Genomic DNA, 13,914 nt, shown 5'->3' on the forward strand with positions numbered 1-13,914 from the left:
TAGTAGCTATTATTTGCTTGGATAAATTAATTTTGTACCATTCCATTAGACTTCAAGGAATTATTCTTCATTTCTTTTTCTGATTACTATTGACCTCTTCCCAATTTCTTTTTTTAGGGTCATGAACCTATTCTGAGATTTCAATGACATTTTTTTTTCATATTTTATTTATTTATTTGAGAGAGAGCATGAGCAGTGGAAGAGGCAGAGGGAGAAAGAGAAGCAGACTACCCCCTGAGCAGGGAACTTAACTTGAGGCTTGTTCCCAGGATCCTGGGATTGTGACGTGAGCGAAGGCACACACTTGACCAACTGAGCCACCTAGGCGCCCTTCAATGACATATTAAACTTTTATTTACTGTGTCTAATAAGTGAAATTTATTTGCTGTCAAGTCAAAGAACAATAGCTAGACAAAAGGTGGAGATGGTTTTATAAATTGATATGTTGTTTTTGTTAGCTGTGGGAACATTTCAACATGGATTAAATTTATGGTGGGAACTGTCTTGGAAGCAGCCCTTTGCCCCACTTTGTTGTCAGAGGGGTTGGTTAGTACATAGTACATCTTCTAATATATAATACAACCTCTGATACATAAAGGAATTTCTCTCTCTTTTTTTTTTTAAGATTTTATATATTCGTTCATGAGAGACACACAGAGGAGGCACACACATAGGCAGAGGGAGAAATAGGTTCCCTGCGGGGAACCCAATGCAGCACTGGATCCCAGGATGCCAGGATCACGACCTGAGCCAAAGGCAGACACTCAACCACTGAGCCACCCAGGAGCCCAATAAAGGCATTTCTCTATCTGACATTTGAAATGCAGTGAATATGCATGTGAAGTTAGCCTTTATATTAATCAGCTCTCATTGGTATATATTTACTACAACAGATTTATATTCCATTATAATAATTTTTTCCAACTATTTCTGAGCACTGTATGCTCTTGAAGTGTGAATTGTGAGCCAAGAGGAAGACACTGGGTCTTGCTGGTACATTCATTCATCCAGCAGACATTTGTTGATCAATTTCTGGATGTAGGAGGCATTGGGATTGCTGATTAGGAGGATGTGGGCTCCACACAAGAGTCCTGGTCTTAGCGCCAATAGGAGGGTTGTTGTGAGGACTTAGAGCGTCTACCTCAGAGAATTGTAGGATTCAGTATGTTCACTTACATCAAGAGACGAAAGCCTAGTCCATAGGCAGTGCTTGATAAATGTTAGCTACTGTTATCAATCTTGAAAGGCAAAAAGGGCTTAGTGGTTAAAATACAAACTGAACTGTCTGGGTTGAAATCCTGACTCTGCCATTTACTCACTATGTAACTGTGTGTGAATTGTAATTTCTCTGGGACTCCATTTCTTCATCTATATGGTAGAGATAGTAATACTTTCTAGCTCATAGAAGTTTTGAGGATTTTAAATGGACCTGCCTCATAAAGCCAAGTATACAGGTAAAGTGCTTAGAACAGTGCCTGGCATATAGAAAGTACTCAATAAATGCTAACTATGTAAAAAAAAAAAGGGGGGGGTACATATAGACTTCTGAGGAGGCATAAAGGAGGAAGGAGCAGTCTAGTGCCTGGAGGAGGGGAAGAGAGGAACCCAAGGGTCTCATTGGAGGTATTATTTAGAAGCCCAATCACCAGGAGTAGGATGATTGAGAGGGAGCAGGTGAAAAATGAGAAGGCATGGTGTGTTGAGGATATAGTAGGGGTAGCTGTACATGTTTGGGATTTAGGATGCCTAGATGTGGGTCTGGGTTTTCAAAAATGAGGCTGGAGAAGCAAGTAGAGCTCAACTGTCCAGCAACCCTGCTATCTTCTGCCATACTGGCCATCCAAGCTTTTTTCCACTTTTGGATCTTTGCACTTTATGTTTCCCTTGCCTAGAACTCTTCCCATGGCCATTTCTTTGTCGTAATTTAAGCAGTGTAAATATTACCTCCTCAGAAGGGCCTTCTCTGACATCCACCCCTGCTCCCAGAACTCAATCACAACACCCTAGTTACTTAATAACAATTTCATGTTTATCCAAGTCATAATTACATTGCTTACATGGTTGTTTATCTCTATTTGTCTCCCTACTAGAATATAAATTCCATGAAGGTACAGGGCACATCTCTCCAGTTTGTCACCATACTTTTCACACTTAGCCAGCAAGCATAGAGCCTGATACATAATCAGCGTCCAGGAAATATTTGTTGAAGGAATGAATGATTAACGACTTGCCTAATTATGCCAAGGACTTTTAGATCCTTTGGGTAGGTGTTTTGCGTGGGAATGACATGATCAGATTTCTGCTGTAGAATGATAACCTGGTGACATCATAGGAGGTGAATAGAAGAGAGATGAGCTTAGAGGCCAGAATTCCAGAGATGGTGGCAGCTGTCCAAGCAGGATATGATGAGGATCTGTAAGTAGACCAAGTCAACAAAATCCAGCATCCCTAAAGAAAACAGGAGGAAAGAATTGATAAAAATCAAATAATAACTGAGCATTGTTTAGTTGTACTTGATCCTTGTTTCAGAAAAGATCCAAGATGACTGACTTAAATGTACATAACAAAAATAAAAGATAAGAGAATTTGGGAACTTACAACAAACAGGAGAAGAAAGAAGAGAAAATGAAGTTAGGAGTGAGATGAGTATAGAAAATGTTGGCATTAAAGTCTGTCCTAATGCTAGAAGTGGGCCGTAGGTTTAGTGTTTTGTTGTTTGTTTTTTCCCAGACAGTATGGAGAAACACAATTATGTATGTCCATGTGATTAGAAAAAATGTAGTATATCCATACAATGGAATACTACTCAGAAATAAAAAGAAATGAACCATCGAGCCACAATACAAAATGGATGAATCTCAAGATAATTCTAGAAAAATACAAACTAATGAAGAGGGAAAGGAGATCACTGGGCTCTTGGGGATAGAGGCAGGAAGAAGGAACGAGGTGGGATGGGTTATCGAAGGCAGGAGAAACTCTTGAGGGGTGAAGGAAATGTTTACTATTTTGATTTTGGTGACTGTCTCATGGGTATAGGCATATATCCAAACTTACAGACTTAAATGCTTTCAATATGTGCAACTTATCCTGCATTATTTATGCCTCAATAAAGCTATAAAAAAGTTAAGCAAACATCTGGCAAAGCAATCCCTGAGATAGCTGAGGTAAATCCTTGATGAGCATAAAGGTATCTCAGGAAGTGAAAGGAAACTGATTCTAGCAGTAAGAAAAGTTTAAAAATGGTTCTTGAGAGATAAATGTTAGTCTCCTTTTATAACATATAAAGATGTATTTACCCAGTTTCAGACTTATTAAATTATATTAATGTACCAGATGAATTGGTGTCACCCTAACAGATCCTCTCTGTTTGAATTTATTTGACCCCCAAAGGAAGCTAATGAACAGGTTTCTTAATTACTTTGGAATTAAGAACTGCCCTTTGAATCCCAACAGGTCTGTTGTCAGAGGAGATCAGAAGACATTAATAGTAATGAACGAACTATGACCAAGGGTCACCCTAAGTAATTAATACCTAAAGCAGGACATTCTGCTTTTCATGTTTTCTTAATCCTGTGAGACATGTAAGAAATGCTCCCTTGCTATGCTGTGTGTGTGTTGAGAGGGAGAACCTCCCATATGCAGATTTAATCAGCACTATGGTTAAGTTTTCTGGAGATTCTCATCTACACCACCTCTAGCAAAAGAGTATATATAGCAGATTAAAAAAAAATAGCTGATCAAAATCAAAGTAATTTACACATTTGAGGTGGAAAACATGTGTGTGTGTGTGTGTGTGTGTGTGTTTGTGTGTGTGTTTCTGCATCTTAGAGCACACAGAGCTGCTTACTGATGGGGGAACAGAGGACTAGCTGAGGACAAAGCATATTGACAAGTCCTTGAAACAAGCAGAGTGACATTCCTCTTTGGACTCAATTGCCTTGATGTTAATACTTCACTAAGGGCAAAAGGCAATCTTAGCCAGACGCCGAGGATCCTGTAAGTCTATTTTAACATATAAAAATTCCTTTAGAAAAAAAATAAAATAAAATAAAATAAAAAAATAAATAAAAATTCCTTTAGAAGTTTCCTCTATCTCTACCACCCAAGATACGTGTTGACATCCCCCAAGCACGTGGCCCATCTGAAGGGCCTCATGATTCAGGTTTTATTAGACGGTAATAAATGACCTTTCCCCAACAATATCTAGCCCTCCTCAAGGTCCTGGTTGATTCCAAATTTCCTTAGAGAGTACGCCATCCCCAAACCCCTCCCAACTCCCAGGTATATAATCAGCTGCCTCTGACAGGCCTGGGGCTGCAGCTCCTCCTGCCCCCGGGTCACATTCCCATGCTTTCATAAAACCACCATTTTGGGGATCCCTGGGTGGCGCAGCGGTTTAGTGCCTGCCTCTGGCCCAGGGCACGATCCTGGAGACCTGGGATCGAATCCCACATCGGGCTCCCGGTGCATGGAGCCTGCTTCTCCCTCTGCATATGTCTCTGTCTCTGTGTGTCTCTCTGTGTGTGTCTCTCATGAATAAATAAAATCTTTTAAAAAAACACTTGGGGAAAAATAGATAAGTGATCTATAGTCACATGGCTAAGAAATGGCAGAGTGAGATTTTAACCCAGGTTTGCCTGACTCCAGAGCCCTCTTAATCTCTTTGCTGATTGTGTCCAGTGGTCTTTTATGGTTACTAGATAAAGGCTACAAATCCAGTGCTAAGCTTCCTAAGTGGCCAAAGCAAAGAGGAAAACATCATTAGGCATATATCACACTGTCCCTAAGATACAAATTGATTTTTTCAATAGAAACAGAACTTGTTCTGAGACAAATGTTTTGTATAAGTTCTTACAGAGTATAGTCTGTAAAGAATGGATAAAGCTCTGAGTTGCATCCTTCCAGTGGAGAAAATCCAGAATTTTGCTACGCTAAGACGAATAAGTTCTGGGGTTCTAATGTGGAGCATGTTGAGTAGAGTTAACAATACTCTATTCCACCCTTGGAAGTGGCTGAGAGTAGATCTCACATCATCTTAATCATCGTTAAGTCATCAAGTTGTATACCTTAAGCTTACGCAAAGTTATTTATCGATTATATCTCAACTGGAAAGGAAAAAAGAATTTTACTAGAGTTGTTACCTATGCTGACCCTTGATATAGACTTGTGCCCCACTGATCTGGGAGGATCCAACCCAGCTGGTCCAAAGTCTCAGATGGTGTGGCTTGGAACAAGGGAAATATATCTGGACAAAGCTGGGCCACATGCCCTCTGGTCAATCCATGATCAATGCTCTGTCAAAAGCAGTCTTTGTAAAGATGGGACAGCAAAGAATTGCACCAGGATCAAATCCAAATTTCCTAGTATTTAAGATTGTCTTCTATTGTACCCCCCACCCCCCAGATACTTGCCCAACCTGTCATCTGTGTCCCCAGCATACAGCAGGTTTGAACAACTTGGTGTCTGTCCTCAGGTAGCTTATCATCCAGTTAAATAGAAAACATGTAAATGACCCTAATACCATATGAGAAACACTACAATAGAGGAGCTTATAAGAAACAGGAGTGACATAAAGTTTGTACCAGCCGCAGCTGGTAGGAATGGGGGAAGTTTTCCTTGGGCCTACTGTTGAGTTGGATTCACCCGGATGTCAAGGTCAAGTTCACACTTCCTAGTCCAGAGCAGGCTGATTATCCATATAGGTAGCCACAAGCTTTGAGGTCAAATCGTTTATTGGGAGGCCTCCCCCATCTCACCATTGTTGGATTCCCTAGACATTCAGGAGATGGTTTTTCTATGCCTTTTCGGCATTCAGGCCTCCCAGCCTCAAGCCAACAAGCACAGTAAAATCAGAGTGGGCGTATTCCTTTGCTGGAGAATCCAGGAATTTCAATTACATCACTCACAGCCTGTCACTCCTCTGCTTTCTGATATATCTAGAGCAAAATCCAGATTCCCTAACACGGCCAACAGGCCCAACATGGTCAATGTGTACCTCCCTCTCAAATTCCCCTTCCGTCACGAATCCTGCCATGACAACCTACCTTCCTTCCTTCCTTCCTTCCTTCCTTCCTTCCTTCCTTCCTTCTTTCCATCTGGCAGACTCGCCAAGCTCATGCTCATGTCAGGGCCTGTGCTATTTCTTGTGTTTGGACTACACTTCTCTCTTTCTCACCTACAGGTTTCAGCTCAGACCTGCTCTGACCCCTACGCTGTCACACTACACTGCAGTATTATTTTATTGCCTCGGACCACTTATCAATATCTGTACTTATTCAATTCATAAATTTTTTTAAAGATTTTACTTATTCATGAGAGCCACAGATAGAGAGGCAGAGACAAAGCCAGAGGCAGAAGCAGGCTCCCTGCGGGACTCAGTCCCTGAACCCCGGGATCACGCCCTGAGCTGAAGGCAGACGCTCAACCACTGAGCCACCCAGGCATCCCTGAACTAAGAAATTAACATGAGCCAGATTGACAGGAGAAAATCAAATCTAATTTTGTACATACAGGGAATCCATACAGACATGAAATTCCCAAGACTGTCAGGCAAAATGTGGAGTATCCGTCATCCTGAGCTCAGGGAGTTGGGGTGAGTCTGGGGGTGCAAAGGAGAGGAAGGCCTTTAGCAGGAAGGTGAGGTAAGTTTGGAAAAACAGTTTGCCCTTCACGGTAAGTCTCTTAGATACAAGAAATCTGTTTAATTGCTCTCTCCCTGGTACTGGTCAGCTATCTAAATCCTTTTTAGGCATTTGCGGGTAGGGCAGGGGTAGGTCAAAGTTTCTTCCTGGGTCTTTGGGGGCTTGATTGTTTTCTACACGAAACAATCTACATACCCTTGTGGTCTATCTTAGGAGTGGCCTGCCCTTGGCTCACAGTCCATACTCTGTCCACAGTATTGGGGACATAAAAATCTTTGGTTCCTGTCTGAAGAGTTAATGTGGAGCAGAGAAGCAGGAGTCCATAGGAGTCTGGGGGAAGCTTCCACGAATATAAAGAAGGCTGGTCATTAAGGAGACCAGTGGGGGTTCAGGCCCCCCAGAATGCTCCCAAAAAACTGCAGACTAAGAACCAAGAAGGTGATTTCAGAGGAAAACTGGCTTAAAAAGAAAAATTAAATAACAAAATCAAACTTCAATTTTAGACATCTATTGACGTGAGGACTGAAAACAGGAATGGTTATGGCCCAGTAAACCATACTCCTCAGGCCCTAAACAAGACAGAGTCAGAATAAATTTTTAAAAAATCTATTAATTTGCCCAAATGGAGACACATACTATGTTTATAAATTGAAGTAGTCAATGTTGTTAAGATGACAATTTTCCCCAAATGTATCTAGAGATTCAGGGCAATCCCAGAAGGCTTTTAAAAGTTAGGAATTGATAAGATGACCCTAAAGTTTATTTGGAAACCCAAAGGACCTAGAAGAGCCACAGCTATTCTTTGGGGGGGAAAATGAACATAGTCAGAGTACTTAACCTGGCACCAAGCTCACTATAAACACACAGTAATCAAGACTGGGTTGTTGGCATAAGGATAGAGATAATAGATGGATGTGACAGAAAGGAGTCCAGAAATCTTTCCTTTTATTTTTTAATATTTTGTTTATTTATTTTTGAGAGACAGAAGCACAAGCAGGCCCCCCCCTGGATAGGGAGCCTGACTGAGGGCTCCATCCCGGGACCCTGGGACCCTGGGACCATGACCTGAGTGGAAAGCAGACACAGAACCAACTGAACCACCCAGCACCTCATGAGAGACACAAGAGAGGGAGAGAGGCAGAGACACAGGCAGATGCAGAAGCAGGCTCCATGCAGGGAGCCCGACGTGGGACTTGATCCCCAGTCTCCAGGATCACGCCCTGGGCTGAAGGCAGCGCTAAACCGCTGAGCCCTAAATAGGGCTGCCCCCTATTTAGCTTTAATTATAGTCACCTATTGAAGGATAGTTGGAGGAAAGGCAGGCAGGGCCAAGGATTTCCCCACCCCCACCCTAAGAGGAAACCACCCTTAAAAGGATTTATACCACTCTGGAAGGAGCCTCCACCCATTCCCATGTGACAAAAACCTCACTGGGTGACAGGCACAGGGAGGGGTAATCAGATTAAAACAACCTGCCAACAAGCCCATTAAAAAGCCCTAGACTGGGGCACCTGGGTGCCTCAGTGATTGAGGTCTGCCGTTGGCTCAGGGCGTGATCCCAGGGTCCTGTGATCGAGTCCAGCATTGGGCTCCCTAAGAGGGAAATAAGTAAAGAGAGGGAAATCTTTTATTAACATGTCACAAGGGCGATTGTTTCATAGAAGAAATTATTTTTCAAAAGATAATATAAAATCTTCAGGGGCCAGGCACTGTTCTAGATGCTGGAGAATAAGGAAGTAAACAATACAGACCATATCTGCAGTGTCCTGAGGCAGGACTGGGAGAAAATGGGGCAACTGGGGAGCTCAGCCATTGAGCATCTGACTTTGTCTCAGGTCGTGATCCCAGGATCCTGGGATCGATTCCTGCATTGGGCTCCCTGCAGGGAGCCTGCTTCTCCCTCTGCTTATGTCTCTGCCCCTCTCTCTGTGTCGCTCATGAATAAATAAATAAAATCTTAAGAAACAAAAGACACAAAACACTTATATGTGTATATATGTGTGATGAAGATTAACGCAGTGAGTGTGAGCCCATATTGGGTATAGAGATTAAAAAAAAAGATTAGGGGATCCCTGGGTGGTGCAGCGGTTTAGCGCCTGCCTTTGGCCCAGGGCGCGATCCTGGAGACCGGGATCGAATCCCACATCGGGCTGCCGGCATGGAGCCTGCTTCTCCCTTTGCCTCTCTCTCTCTCTCTCTCTCTCTCTCTCTGTGACTATCGCAAATAAATAAATTTTTAAAAATAATAAAAAAAAAGATTAGCACAAACGTCAGGATGGTAGTTATTACCACTTATTACCACTTTTTTTTTTTTGCAACTTCTAAGATTTTATTAACATGAGTTTTTAAAAACAAGCATCTGTATCAGTGTGGGGGAGATGGTAGCGAAGAGGGGAGAGGAGCCAACAGGAGGGGAGAGGAGCAGAGGGGGAGGGGAAGGCAGGACAGGACAAATGGAAGGAATTCTGCTCTATTGGTAATAAAGCTCCAGGTTCATCCCATCGTGGATTTCATAGTCCCCCAGAGACACGTGGTCCTTGAAAATCGTGTACCACTTCTTCAGGACGATCTTGTTCCAACCGGTGCCAGTTTGGGCTGCGATCAGCTTCTTAAGGTCCCTGATGGTGTCATCAGTGTTGCACTTAACGCGGACCTTCTTCCCTAGACGGTCGTTGCAAACAACCTCTATCATCCTGTCTGGAGCTCCAATCGCCTGGAACCGACGACGCCACAAACTCCTCGCTCGAGGGCGGAGCCCGGGTCAGGGGATGAGAGGCAACAGCAGAGAAATTGATAAAGCTCCATTCTTTAACCTAATTGGTCCTTCTTTTTATTATTTTTCTTTTTTTTTTTTAAGTTTTATTTACTCATGAGAGATAGAACAGGGAGCCTGATGCAGGACTCAATCCTAGGACCCTGGGATCACGACCTGAGACAAAGTCAGATGCTCAACCATTGAGCCACCCAGGCGTTCCTTTTTATTATTATTAACTGAATGCTACATAGACATTATGTGCATAACAATAAAGAGTTTTGAAAATCAGTCTTACTGCAGTGAGGGAGCAGACCGGGAGTGGGGGAAGCTGAGAGTTCCTTTGGGAGGCTTTTGCGATAGGGGAAGGAGGGTGGGGTGTGGGGTGTGGGGTGTGTGGGGGGGGTTCCAGTGACTGCAAATGGATGAGGGAAGAAGAAGCTCAAGGCAACCAAGGTCATAGTCCTTCCCTTTGGCAGAGCTCTACCTCCTAGCTCTGTGCGGCTGGCCCTCACACTCAGTTTCTTTCCTTCTTTCTTTCTTTCTTTCTTTCTTTCTTTCTTTCTTTCTTTCTTTCTTTCTTTCTTTCTTTTTTTTAAGATTTTATTTATTTATGCATGAGAGACACAGAGAAAGAGGCAGAGGGTGAAACAGGCTCCATGCAGGGACCCTGACGTGGGACTCCATCCCGGGTCTCCAGGATCAGTCCTTGGGCTGTAGGCGGCGGCAAACTGCTGAGCCACCCAGGCTGCCCTCACACTCAGTTTCTTATCAGAAAAACGTGGACAATAGTAGTCAGTGCCTGCCTTGATTATGTATGAGAAAAGAGGAGACAACATGTGCAAAGAGCCTCTCAGCATATGGGGAGGTATAGGGGTACAAGAGCACCTGGCTCCTTGGGTCCCAAACAGATCAGGTTGGGCCACTGGCTACTGACAAAATCCAAAGGCAGAGAGATAAATCATGGTAAAACAAGAAAGGGGTTTTGTTCAGTGAGGCAAACACCAGGAAGCCAGAGGACTAGCCCCTCAAGACTGTCTCCAAAGTGCTGAAAATACTTCCAGGTTTATTTATCTTTATTTATTTTATTTTTTATTTTTTTTAAAGATTTTATGTATTCATGAGAGACACACACACACACAGAGAGGCAGAGACACAGGCAGAGGGAGAAGCAGGCTCCACGCAGGGAGCCTGATGCGGGACTCAATCCTGGGACTCCAGGATCACACCCTGGGCCGAAGGGAGGCGCTAAACTGCTGAGCCACCCAGGGATCCCTACTTCCAGGTTTATAAAAGAAAATGTGGGGTGCAGGTGGGCAGTGGAAGTCAAATCATGGACCATTGCCTTTGTGTCAGTCATGGCCATGGTCTTGCTGGCTCAAGATAGTCCTTATTGCTGGAGGGAGTATTTTTTGGTTCCCTTGGAGGGGCAGAGTGGGGGGAATGCTTTGCCCTTAGGGGTTTCCGCCTGAGCTAAGAGTCAAGCTGGACAGAAGCACCCAACTAGCAAGTCTGAGGTCAGAATGCAGGCAGCTGAAGTTCTCCTTCATCAGCACAGTGCCTGGTACTCAATAGGCACTGAAGCCCACCACACAGGGCTGCTCAGGAAGAGGGGATCTCTTTCTTTTCTTTTCTTTTTTAGATTATTTGTTCATGAGAGACACACAGAGAAGGGCAGAGACACAGGCAGAGGGAGAAGCAGACTCCCTGTGGGGAGCCGAATGAGGGACTTGATCCCAGGACCCCGGGATAACGCCCTGAGCTGAAGGCAGACGCTCAACCACTGAGCCACCCAGGCGCCCCAGCAGGGGGATCTTTTTCTAACTCAGCCATCAGTCAGCTTGCCAAATCTTTTGCCTGCTGCTACCTTGTGTCCGCCCAGAAGAGTCCTCTTTTTTTAGTTTACACAAAAGTTAGTGGTATCCCTGGAAATGCTCAGGAAACAGAATTTACCACTGGCTCGTTGGTAGGAGGGATGTAGATATTGAGATGAGTATCAGCAGTGAAAGAAATCAGGTCTATCACACAAGCTGAGAGATGTGGGTGCTCCTCCTAGGGGCTGGGAGAGGACAGTGTGGCCAGTCCACCCTAATCTCTGCCAAATGCTTTTCCTACTTGAGGGTAGCTGGAGTTTCTGCCGGCCTCCGAAGCCTGAGGGTACAAAATGGTGCCCTCAAGAGCATTAGCTCCTCATGGCACCTCCTACCTGGTCCGTACCACACAGGGACTCCTGCTCCCTGGTGGCCAATGTGGATCCTGCACACTTCCAGGAGCTAAAGGGTACAGAATTCTGTGGGCTGGGGAGCAGTACCAGGTGCTACAAGGTAAGCTCAGTCATGGACAAATCATGCCTGAAAAGCACGTTTGCATTGGAGGGTGCCAGTATTTACTCTCTTAGGCTTCCCTATATACTGTCCCAAATCATGGGAACTTAGGCTTTAGAAAAAAAGCAAATCCAACACAGTATACTATTTTCAGGTTCTGTTTATTTATTTATTTTTATTACTTTTATTTTTTAAAGATTTGTATCTGTTTATATTATATATATATAGAGAGAGCAGGAATGGGGTGGAGGGTGTATGCAGAAAGAGATGGGGAAGCAGACGCCCTGCTGAACAGGGAGCCCGACTTGGGACTGGATCCCAGGACCCTGAGATCATGACCTGAGCTAAAGGCAGACACGTAACTGACTGAGCCACCCAGGGCCTCAGGATTTCTTTTCTTTCTTTTCTTTTCTTTTCTTTTCTTTTCTTTTCTTTTCTTTTCTTTTCTTTTCTTTTCTTTTCTTTTCTTTTTCTTTTCTTTCTTTTCTTTTTTTCTTTTCTTTTCTTTTCTTTCTTTTCTTTTTTCTCTCTCTCTCTCTCTCTCTCTCTTCCTTTCTTTTAAAATCTTGTACAGGGATCCCTGGGTGGCGCAGCGGTTTGGCGCCTGCCTTTGGCCCAGGGCGCGATCCTGGAGACCCGGAATTGAATCCCACATCAGGCTCCTGGTGCATGGAGCCTGCTTCTCCCTCCGCCTGTGTCTCTGCCTCTCTCTCTCTCTCTCTGTGACTATCATAAATAAATAAAAAATTAAAAAAAAATCTTGTACAAATTTGCCTGGGGTTATTTAGGTTTCCCCTTGGAGTTGCATGTTGCATGTTTTCTTCTGCGAGCACATAACATCCTGGATCTATTTCTCCACATCCTGACTAACCAGAGACTTCATCATGTTTGTGTTAGAGGGCTTAAGCTAGAATGAAAAATGCCCACTTAAAGCAACTTTTTAAAAATTATGGTAAAAGGGGCACCCGGGTGGCTCAGTGGTTGAGCGTCTGCCTTTGCCTCAGGTCATGAAGTCCCGCATCAGGCTCCCTGCATGGAGCCTGCTTCTCCCTCTGCCTGTGTCTCTGTCTTTCTCTGTGTCTCTCATGAATCAGTAAATCTTAAAAATAAAAATTATTGTAAAATATATGGAACATAGATTTCTATCATGTTAGCCATTTTGAAGTGTCCAGTTCAGTGGCATTAAGAACATTCATTCACATTGTTGTGAAACCATCACCACCGCTCATCTCCAAAACTCCTCCTATCCTCCCCAGCTGAAACTCTGTCCTTATTTCCTAGCAACCACCGTTCTGCTTTCTGAGTCTAGGAATTTGACTACTCTAGGCACAAAAATGCCCGTTTTTGGTTTTCACAGATGTGCTTTTGTACTGTGAATTTGCTGTCATATTATCTCTCCACCATATGAAAATTCTGAGTTCTTCACTATATTTTTCCTTGGGCTTTAAAAATCTAGGAAGAATGTTTTTATTGCAGTAAAATATACATAAGATTTACCGTTTGGGGGCACCCGGGTGGCTCAGTGGTTGAGCGTCTGCCTTCTGCTCAGGGCTTGATCCTGGTGTCCTGGGATCAAAGCCTGCATCGGGCTCCCTGCATGGAGCCTGCTTCTCCCTCTGCCTGTGTCTCTGACTCTGTGTCTCTCGTGAATAAATAAATAAAATCTTAAAAAAATAAAATCTTTAAAAAAATTTTAAAAATAGAGCACTTAAGCGAGCATTTAAGATCCTGTGATAAGTCTTTGAGTTAATTGTTTCTGTGGTTGTACTTCTTAATTTCTAATATATAAATGTGTATTTTGTTTTCTTTCTTTTTTTTCCCTTTATCAGGCTTAATAAACTTTGATTGCCGTTTATCTTATTGACACCTAGACAAAATAATAATAATAATAATAATAATAATAATAATAATAATAATAATAGAGGTATACACATGCACACATCCTGGCAAAATTCCTGAACTTCGTGGGTAACAGGAGAAGTGTACAAGTTTTCACACTGAAGGAAGAAGCTATTTTTAAAAAGGAAAGCAGGGGCACCTGGGTGGCTAGTCTGTTAAGTGATTTTTTATTTTGGCTCAGGTCATGATCTCAGGGTCCTGAGATTGAGTTCTGTGTCTGAGTCTGAGCTGGGCATAGGGCCTGCTTAAGATACAGGTTTCATCATAACCACTATGTAAGGAGAGGGAAACACTAGCA

The 13,914-nt window shown here is 43.3% G+C and overlaps 1 protein-coding gene across 1 annotated transcript; it reads right to left on the reverse strand.

The window, feature by feature from the left end:
• Positions 1 to 8,943: 8,943 nt before the first annotated feature.
• LOC121500568 (ubiquitin-like protein 5) lies at positions 8,944 to 9,406 on the reverse strand. The gene has a single exon (XM_041772376.1). It carries the CDS (start codon positions 9,331 to 9,333, stop codon positions 9,112 to 9,114), a length of 222 nt encoding a protein of 73 aa, XP_041628310.1. The 5' UTR covers positions 9,334 to 9,406; the 3' UTR covers positions 8,944 to 9,111.
• Between the last annotated feature and the right edge of the window lie 4,508 nt (positions 9,407 to 13,914).

This window comes from Vulpes lagopus, chromosome 10, assembly GCF_018345385.1.
Source record: "Vulpes lagopus strain Blue_001 chromosome 10, ASM1834538v1, whole genome shotgun sequence".
Classification (NCBI taxonomy): domain Eukaryota; kingdom Metazoa; phylum Chordata; class Mammalia; order Carnivora; family Canidae; genus Vulpes; species Vulpes lagopus.

Bases quoted from the DNA above. Each gene is read 5' to 3' on its own strand.
- LOC121500568 (XM_041772376.1), bottom strand. From the start codon at position 9,333: ATGATAGAGGTTGTTTGCAACGACCGTCTAGGGAAGAAGGTCCGCGTT.